General features: G+C 48.8%; 1 protein-coding gene across 2 annotated transcripts in view; it reads left to right on the top strand.

Moving 5' to 3' along the window:
* The first annotated feature begins 3,817 nt into the window (after window positions 1-3,817).
* LOC147255430 (suppressor of tumorigenicity 14 protein homolog) overlaps window positions 3,818-9,702 on the top strand; it is a 14,919-nt gene continuing 9,034 nt past the window's right edge. Inside the window, exons 1-11 of one of the 2 annotated variants that reach the window (XM_086213144.1) lie at window positions 3,818-4,185; window positions 5,004-5,166; window positions 5,817-5,947; window positions 6,096-6,166; window positions 6,250-6,446; window positions 6,540-6,575; window positions 7,854-8,082; window positions 8,175-8,311; window positions 8,625-8,722; window positions 9,093-9,193; window positions 9,372-9,505. In XM_086213144.1, coding sequence (XP_086069270.1) covers window positions 4,144-4,185; window positions 5,004-5,166; window positions 5,817-5,947; window positions 6,096-6,166; window positions 6,250-6,446; window positions 6,540-6,575; window positions 7,854-8,082; window positions 8,175-8,311; window positions 8,625-8,722; window positions 9,093-9,193; window positions 9,372-9,505 — 1,339 coding nt within the window. In that variant the 5' untranslated portion in view covers window positions 3,818-4,143. Of the gene's footprint in view, window positions 4,186-4,350; window positions 4,646-5,003; window positions 5,167-5,816; window positions 5,948-6,095; window positions 6,167-6,249; window positions 6,447-6,539; window positions 6,576-7,853; window positions 8,083-8,174; window positions 8,312-8,624; window positions 8,723-9,092; window positions 9,194-9,371; window positions 9,506-9,702 lie in introns of those variants that run through there. The other variant, XM_086213145.1, reaches the window with a different exon arrangement.

Genomic DNA, 9,702 nt, shown 5'->3' with positions numbered 1-9,702 from the left:
CACCCCCCCCCCCCCAACAACACCCCCCCCCCCCCCCGGTCCCCTGCCAGCCTCCCTCCGACGGATACGTAACGTGCTGCCGGTTGCTCTCACTTCCATGAACCAGGACAAAGACAGAATGGCCGACCAGGCGGGAGGCCGAGCGGCCCATGGGAGACCCTCCAGACCCTCCATGTTTGACCCTGCACAAGTTTGACCTTTTACCTCGTTGCACAAACCTTGGCAAGGTGTCGTCCTTGGCCAAAGAACTTCTGAAAGACGTTCCACACCTGCCACCAGCTGGGTTCAACACAACATGGCAGCTGAGGACGGCGGCCTTGTTTTTGCATCTGAAGGACTGAGAGGTCTCGGTCTGTGGAATGATTGACAGCTGCATTTGAGAAAAAAAGACAAAAACTTCCGGTGGCGCCGACCCTGTCAGGTGATGCTGGTCGGAGACCAATCAGAACAGATTTCTTGATTTTCTTTGCTTGAACTCTATTCCTTGAAACCTGACAGTAGGAGGTGAGAGTGAATCTGGGCCGAGGGCCGCACGCCGTCTGGCCGCTTTCAGGAAATCGTCATGGTCAGAACTCGCCGCTGTAAACAAACTGAAGTGGGTTGAAGGGAGCTGAGCTGATCTGGGACGGGGTCATGTGGTCGGACTGAAGCGCTCTGGTCTGTAGCTCAAGTGTTTGATCCCAGATGGGATCGAAAGCCTTTTACTTTTCACAATATGCAACATGAATAGAATCATCGCCATCATCATCGTCATCGCCGCCGTAATAACGTGTTTACTGTTGCAGGGAAATAAACAAAGAAGTTACTTTGATAAGTGAGAGCGAAACTAAACTTCTGCAATCGATTTCAAAGGGAACAAAAAGCTGAAAGCTCTTGTGCGTGCACTGTTTGTCAGGGTGGCGTGCACTCTGCCGTCAGCGCTCGCCATCAGAGGGTGGCGATCCCGCCGCCTGTACGAGAACAAGGAAGGACGCGTGAACTGTCACATGATCAGGCTGCCCATGTTCTTCCCCGGCGGGCAAAAAACATTTTCTCACAGTTTCTTCCGTTGAGACCTTGTCGTCAGATCAGCGAAACGTCCGGGGGCGCCGCTGTGAGGCCTCGCCGCCGGACGGCCCTCAGAGTGACGTCCTGACTGGGGGCCCAGTATCACTGTTGTTGGCATAGAGACACGCATTTCATTTTAACTGTAGTTATTAGAAATATAGATTTATAAAAATACTTTCATCAGGGAACGAGAATATTGTAACAGTAATGACAACAATAATATAAAGGAAGTCTCATGTCTCGCCTCCTGCTAGAATCTCTAAAATATGATTTATTATTGTGATTTTATCTGAAGAGTTGGCGTGCTGGACACAACCCACGTGTCGACCACGGGTCTCGGGTGTTTACTGACGTGTGATTGGCTCGGCCCGGTCGTGATGTCACTTGTTTCCTCCTTCAGCAGACGAACGCAAACAAATGTTTTTGGTAAAATTCGGCGGAGCCTTCTGTCGTTCCTCAGCGTGGCTGTTAACGCCTCTGGCATCCGTCTCAGCGCCACTCAGATGCCGGTCCAATAACCATTCCCCGTCTCTTCTAGCGTCATGGTTTCGTGATGACATCATTGCTGCCGTGACACGCTGAGGTGCGACCCGGCGTCGCTATGACATGGACGCAGTATTTATCAGCAGAACTCGTCGGCTCGCTGTTTCAGGACGGACAGAAGGGAAGAAACGTGAGAAAATATGTTTGGAGATCGGTGCACGCCATCAGCATCTCGTGGCTTCAGCGCTGAGAGCGTTTTGGCGACGCGTTTCCTTGACCTTCCAGAGCACACACACACACACACACACACACACACACACACACACACACACACACACACAGGAGACAAGACGAACGTACTGTAACATATTTTGTATCATAAACTTTCACCTGCATCTTCCAACCAAAACCCCCCCAAAAGAAAATAAAGAGAGGGATGAAAGTCGCCACACTGGCGTTCCTCCGTGCATGAGCCTCGTACAGTAGAAGTAGCACTACTGATCATAGGAATTTATCGACCATAGCAGAGAAAAAAAATTAAAAAAATCAACACGTCATCTGTTGTTTTGCATGACGACTCTTTTGTTTTCTATCAGTCGTTTTCCTCATCGTCCTCTCGACCCCGAAACCCTCAAGATGAGCGTTCGCACCACCGAGAAGAGATAAACGCTAATATCCGTGAATCATTCCGGCATGTTCCTCGCCAGAATGCAGAAGTGTGTATGAGCGTGTGTGTTTGTACGATGAGCCGTCACAAATATGCATGATACCGTTATAGGTATTTGATCTGTTTTCTCCGGCAGGTTGAAGACTCGACAGTGTGAGAGTTCACTGGACGGAGCTTTGCCTCTTCCTCTTCCAAGTTCTCCACGCTGGGGATTCTGGATGTTCTGGCAGCATTGAGGGAATTTGTTAGGGGAACGTGTAGAGAACGTTCCCTTCAAGTCACCTGTTATGTTACTTCATGTGAAAGCATTCTGGGAAGGTGGTGCAGGAGCCAAACGAGAACATTACTGACATTGTTTTTCATTTTTTGTAGTTTTGTCACTGACGATCCACCGGCGTGACTCTCGGGTGTCTGAGGAACCACAACACAAACAGTGATCGATCGATTGATCGCTGATAAGTCATATCAACGCCAAACATGTGAACAACACCCTGAGGAACATTTGGTGAAAAAAACGTCTCTTAAAAGATTCTGTTTTAGATGTTTGCTGAAGTTTTGTCTTGATTAGCTTCAACGTCACCTGATCACCTCGATATCAAAGAACCAGACACAACGGCGGTGTTATTAGCTGATCAATAATCAATAATCACGTGTTGATATTTGGGTCCATTTTAACAGCGTGAAGTTTCAATTCCAATCGATTCCAAGATGATGGATCAGCACGAACAAACCTCCCCCCATCAGGGGGTTGACTTCTATCTGGCGGGTTGTAAATGACCTCCTTGGTTCGCAGCTTTTTTTGGGGGTTTTTTGTTGAGGAATTTAACGGAAGTTCTAATTATTATTTTTTTAATTATTTAACCAAGTTTCTACATCTGACCAGGTTCCCAGTAGCTGACGGCTTCCATCTGACCTCAAGTTTACAGTTTGAGTTTATTTCTCTAAATTCTGTTTTTCTAAAAGATGCCTTTCCTCTGTCCTCCGTTTTCGTCTGGTGACCCGTTACGATTTATTTCGGGGTCCCACAGCCGAGGGTTGGACATCCCTGCCGCTGTGTGGAGTTGATGAGAAGGTGAAAGTTCTCCTGCTGCTCCAACTGTCCCTCAACATGTTTATTCAACTGAAAATATCTTTTCAAAAAAAGTGACGCGGGGGGCACACAGGTTCGATTCCAACAAAGCGGAAACAACACGGGGGTTTCGTCCAGTGAACTGATGAATGAATGGATGAATGAATGAATGAATGGAGAAAACAGCATTAAAGCACAGAGGTGTATATTCCATTCCACTAATAAAGAAACAGAAACCAGAACTCGTGTTTGTTCCTCATTCACACGCTTACGAGACCCAGACCGCAGCCTTTGAACGCCGCTGATGTCATGTCCATGATGTCAGCAGAACAATGGGGATCCTCAGGTTCATCAGGTGGACTGGAGAACCTGATGAGTGACTGGTTCCACCTGTCTCTCTTGAAGTAACTAAGTATTTCTACTCAGTGCCGTCATGTGTAAATGTGTCAGTTGACTGTAGGAGACAGGGATCGATCCTGCCAAGGAAGCTACAAACATGTCCTGCACCTTCAGAGGCGCAGCCGCGCAATGCATGCTGGGAGAGCAAAGGTGTGCTCTCCGCTCTCTTCCGCGTTCTCCTCAGACCGGAGACGCCGTGGGATTTCTCCGGTGAAACGGAGACTGTAACGAGCAACGAACCCGCAGTTACAGAAGAACTCATAATCCTTTGCAATTTTGTTCGTTTTTTTTGTTTTGTTTTTGTTTTTTGTCCTCATCCACATTCGTGTCCGTACCTGGCGTGAGCGCGCACACCTGTCGCCTGCTCACCTGTCGTCGCTCCACTTTTGTCGTCATGTCACCGGGACTTTAACGGCAGCGGAAACCCGAGAGCGAATAAAGACCCTGACTGGATCCGTCTGCGGGACCCGAATGTGTCATGGACGTGCTGGATTCGGGACAGAAGTTCAGTCCGAGAGAGGTGAGTCCAGTTTCGGTGACCACCGCGTGACGTCAGAACCCGTGGACAGGTTTCTCGGTGTCACCTGGAAGAGACCGCGATGGAGACAGACAAAACAGAAACCGAAGGGAGAAACATTGGTGATCACGTGACTGAAACTCTTAGAAAGTCGACCGAGGAGTCCACAAAGTCACGATCAAATCGGTTTGTTTTGTCAACACGCGCAGCTGACGTCATCGCCTCGCTTTTGTTTTAATGTGATCAGCTGTCTATTTTAGTCACATGGAAAAATAAAGAGGTCAAACGTCAAGTTGGTGCTCAGTCGAACTTCGTGTCTCTGCGGCCAAGCATCGGAACCTGGTGCTTGGTTCTACGACGAAGCCTGAATTCGTGGTGAAGGAGGTTACCTGTCCTCAGGTGTTCGGCCTTCCATCTCACACGTCGAACGAGCTACTGCCGACCAATCAGAACTGATTCCACGGTACAGGTCAAGGTGACGTCCACTTACTGAAAAAGCGGGCGTCTAAGCAGGTTTTCTTCTCTTCCATTTGGAGAAGGGTTAACTAACAGTGACATAATTATTTCATCATCATAAACGGCGACCAGAGACCTGAACGAAGTGGGACGATTATAGACTTGTTTTGTTTTTTGTTTTTTTACTTTTTGCTTTTTCAAATAAGATAAAAAAATGGCGTTATTAATAAAATACTGTAAACAAACAACATAGTACTTTAATAGAAGATTTCCAAGCAAACGCACAAGGGGATGATGATGGTTATGAAAACGCTGGACAGTGTTTTGACACGTCCGTCCTCTCCGTCCTCCCTCTGTCTCTGCAGGACAGCGACTGGGATGCCGGCCTCCAGTTTCTCCCGGCTTCAGACTCCAAACAGCTGGAAAAGAAACCAGGCCGCAGGAAGAAGCTGTGGATTGGCATTGGCCTGGTGCTGGCGGCCGCCGCCGTGTCTCTGCTGACCGGCCTGCTGGTCTGGCACTTCCACCGTGAGTTCATTTTGACGACGTCTAAAGCCTGGTTTATGCTTCTGCGTTGCCGCGATGCCGTACCTACGCCGTACCTACGCCGTAGACACAGACCCCTACGCAGACCCTATGCCGTAGCCTGACGTGCACCTCCAAAAAATCCTGACGACGCCTCGCGTCGACGTGTCGTGACGTGAACGTCAAGGACTGTGATTGGTCGGCCCAGAGGAGGTCGCCTAATGCATGAAGAGGTGGAGGAACCTCCGCGACAAATATGTGAGTCTCCGGAAAAAAATGGCCACAAGAAGTCATGTTTGTCATGTTCAGAGTTTACAGTTTGATTCATGAAGCAAACAGTCGTTCAAAGAAAAGCACTGGACTTTCTGTTGTCAATAGTTTTGTTTTGGTGGACACAGCCACACCCCCTAGCGGCTTGGCGGTGATTTGCAGAGCAACACGTTCCCCTCGACGCAGAACTTCGAATGCTCAATGACGGCGTAGGGTCCACGGCACATAAGAGCGCGCGGCGTCACGCTTGTCACAGCACCACGTGTCGCCGTGTGCTGACAGTTTTCATTCAGCGAAGGTTGTGCAGATACAGAACTCACGCTCGCACCGATGGTTTTTGTCGTCTGAGCTTTGTCCACGTGTTTGGTTGTTTGTGTTGTCAGTGCGCAACGACATCAGAGTGAAGCGAGTTTACATCGGCTCCATGGGAATCAGTAACCAGCGCTTCCTGCCAGCGTACGAAGATCCCAACAGTCCGCAGTTTTCTAACCTGGCGGCTCTTGTCAAGCAGCAGGTATGACATCACACAATCCTTTAGCATCACGGGAAGTCCCTGAAACATCACAGGACGTCTCTAAAGCATCATGGGACATCCTGTCTGACAGGAAACGTTCTGTCACTGTCTGTTTTGCATTTAACAATGTGTCCATTTTGTGTGTCAGCTGAAACTGATTTATTCCAAAAACTCTCTGCTGGCGAGGTACTTCACGGACTCGGTGGTCCAGGCCTTCAGGTAGGTGGGGACTAGTCATGTGACACGTCCAGATGTTGTGTCTTTATGCTAAGCTAATGCTTACCATGATTCTACGGCTGCAGTGAGGGAGGCGATGGCGGCACTGACAGTGTCACAGTTTACTACCAGTCAGAGTTCGACATCCCCGTCCCTCAGCAGGCGTCGGTGGACAAAGCCATGGAGTCTCTGGGGCCGCCAGCAGGAAGTCAGCAGGGCCGACAGGGACGTTTGCTGCTGCAACCCACCAACGCTCTGGACGTCAACAGCGTCCTGTCTCGAGGTTTGGAGCTCGGACCTTTGACCTCATCCGGACCTTCATGACTGTGTCATTGGTTTAGTTTGATAAACCCACATTTGTTTCTTCTGTCTGCAGCCATCGATCCGCGCATGACCAGGTCCTCTTTATTTGGTAAGAAGTGAACTCCCGTTCTCCTGTTTTCTTTTCTTTTGAGGAACATTGAAGTTTGTCGTTCTGCATCGACGTGAGGGTCTCCTCTCCACATTGGTAGTGTTGCTGTTTTGGCTAGAATCTCTCTTCTTCACCCGTCTCACAGCTAACAGCAGTGCCGCCCTGGCGTAACGTTCTAACTGGTTTCCTCCCTCGCTCCCTGTGTTGTGCTAGTTCCTGAAAAACAGTAATCGGTTATAGTTACTAGTTACTGCAATTCAAAAGCAACTCAGTTACTAACTCAGTTATTAAAACCAAAAAGTAAAGCATTACGATTAAAAGTAACTATTTGGTTACAAAAAAAAAAGTTCAGAACTGTCAACATTGTGAGCTCTGTACTACTTGACATGCATTTTCATCACTGAACTGAACTCTGCTCAGCAATGTGGTCGAGATTTATACAAACACTGAGATGCTTCAAAGTGATTGATTGATTAACTTCAGCCTGGCTAGCAGTAGCACTCCCTCGTTGAAAAGAACAACTCAGGCGCTGTTGCTGAGGTGCACGGGGTGAGGTGACACCTGTGTCGGTATCTGTGCCGGTCCCTGACCCGCTAGCTTTAGGAAAAAGTTTCGTGCCTGGATGCTGCGTGCCAGGATGCTGCGTGCCTGGATGCTGCGTGCCTGGATGCTGCGTGCCTGGATGCTGCGTGCCAGGATGCTGCGTGCCTGGATGCTGCGTGCCAGGATGCTGCGTGCCAGGATGCTTTAATAAATGAGAGTTGCTGTTTGCGGCTGCAGAGAGGGTCTTAGTTCCGAGACATAAGTTGCATTTAACATAAACATTTTTCTCCTTCTGCTCAACGAAGGAGAAGTAGTGAACGTACTTCCACGTAAGGAAACTCGCCCTAGGTTCCGCCATGATGTCTTGCACGTTCTTGCTGTTATAAACAAACACGCCCCCACGGCGGAGCTCACTCTCCTCCTGTCTCTTGCACTTCCCCCAAGCCCCCCCGACACAGGACGTAAACGACATGAAACGCTTCGGGGTAGATACACCGTCAGGTCTTTTTAGCCCTCTTTTTTGTCTGGCAGGAAGCAAAACCTGTTGGCTATATGTAACTCCTCCCACCTGACATCTATTGTGTATTTCTGGTAACATTAAAGTACCCAGCTAATGGTTACCAGAGACTGTTTCCTGCCTGTGAGACCAAATTGAGGACCAAACGAGTCCTTTGAGCGTAAGAACATTTCGTGAATAAGGCCGTTGTTTTTATACTGATGCTCTTCTCTCATCAGTCAAGAAGTCCTTCAACATCCACGTCAGAGACGCCCAAGTCGTTCAGTCTCCAGGATTCCCGGACTCCTCGTACCCGTCCAACGTCTACCTGCAGTGGCAGCTGCGAGCCGATCCGGGCCACCTTGTGAGGCTGGATTTCAACACGCTGATCCTGGAGGACGACTGCCAGCAGGACTTCATCAAAATCTACGACTCGCTGGCTCCCATTGAGAACCGTGTCCTGACAGAGTGAGACCCTGACACAAATACCTCTGTCCACCCCCTTTCATCACTGTGACCCCCCCCCCCCACCCCAATCATTGCGTCTCTGTCCTCCTCAGACAGTGCGGATTCCCTCATGACTCTCTGTCCTTCGTGTCCTCTGGAAACGTCATGTTGTTGACTTTGGTCACCGACGAGATGAGGAACTTCCCGGGATTCCGAGCCAGCGCGACTCAGATTCGTCGGGCGGAAGCAGGTTGGATGTCTGAACTTCGTACACCTGGTTTTTACTTCGTCTTGTAACTTTTGAACGTCGAGACGTTCGCAGTCCTCTGCTGGTCAACACATAATCCTGTTGATTGATTGTGCTCTCAGGCACAAACGCTCAAATGATCCAACTGGAGACAACAGTGTTTCTTTAGTGACTGTGTCATTGTTCAGGTCAGCCTAAAAACCCGCGTCTCCATGGAAACAACACAATATGTCATAAAAAGATAACAGGCCTCTCTGAGGTCACGTCTCTGTGACCTCTGACCTGGTATGACATCAGTGTGTCTCCGGTTGTTCAGATTGCGGAGCGACGCTGACGGGAGACAAGGGCTCTTTCTCGTCGCCTTTCTTCCCCTCCAACTACCCTCCACAAAGCTCATGTGTCTGGACCATCCAGGTGAGTCTGGTCATCAGAGGAACAGTGATGTCATCGTGACCGCTGATCTGGAAACGTCTCACCGCATTCTTTAAATACTACAACAGTTATTTATTCGGCTTCTTTGTGACATCTTCTCATTGTAAGTATTTACCAGCTCCTATGGTGTCACATACGCCCCGATGACGCTGCTGACGTCTGTCTTTTTTACATTTTTTTGGTCCAAAAAGCAAGTTGCTTGTATAGTCTCAGGTCAGTTTTTTACTGTTGTTGACAGTGTGGCGTCTGGTCACTGAATCAGACCAAACCAAACGAACCCCTGGCACCAAGGAGCAATTGAATGTGGGTTCCTTTCATGTTTGCTTTGCTCTTTTTTTTTTGTCCTTTCCAGGTGTCAACGGAAAAGTTTATCAAAGTTCAGTTCAACAAGTTCCACCTGGGAAATTCAAGCAAACCATGCACCAATGATTACATGGAGATCAATGGTCAAAGGTCAGTTTTTTTGGCGGTTTGTTCCCATTTTCTTTCAGAACTTTGTAATTCTTTATCATCCAAGAGACCTTGACGAGGACGAGCCTTGCTTGATGGCACACTTTCTCTCATGGCTGCTACTCAGCTGCTCTGCAGAACCACAGTGCCTGAAGGCATCACCTGCATCTCTCTGTTGTAGGCTGTGTGGGAGTAAACCAAAGAGCACCGTGGTCACCACCCGAAGCAACACCGTAACCGTCAGTTTTAACTCGGACTCGTCCTATGTGGACCAGGGTTTCATCGCAGACTACGAAGCTTTTGTACCAACTGATCGTAAGAAGTATTTAGTTGAATGGACTGTTGGAGTTGACGCTGTAGTAGCCCATCAAGTGCACTTGCTGGTTACGTTTTACTGGTGATGTTCAGAATGATCACACACACACACATTTACACGACTGGTAAACATCTGTTAATGTGAGGAATGTCTCCTGTCTCTCCGTCTCTGCATCTGGGATCTCGGCTCTGCTGAC

The sequence above is a fragment of the Aulostomus chinensis genome, chromosome 9 (genome assembly GCF_037954235.1).
Source record: "Aulostomus chinensis isolate RoL2024-O1b breed Wild chromosome 9, RoL_Achi_v1.0, whole genome shotgun sequence".
In the NCBI taxonomy this organism is placed as follows: domain Eukaryota; kingdom Metazoa; phylum Chordata; class Actinopteri; order Syngnathiformes; family Aulostomidae; genus Aulostomus; species Aulostomus chinensis.
This window is presented reverse-complemented; position numbering and strand designations above follow the sequence as displayed.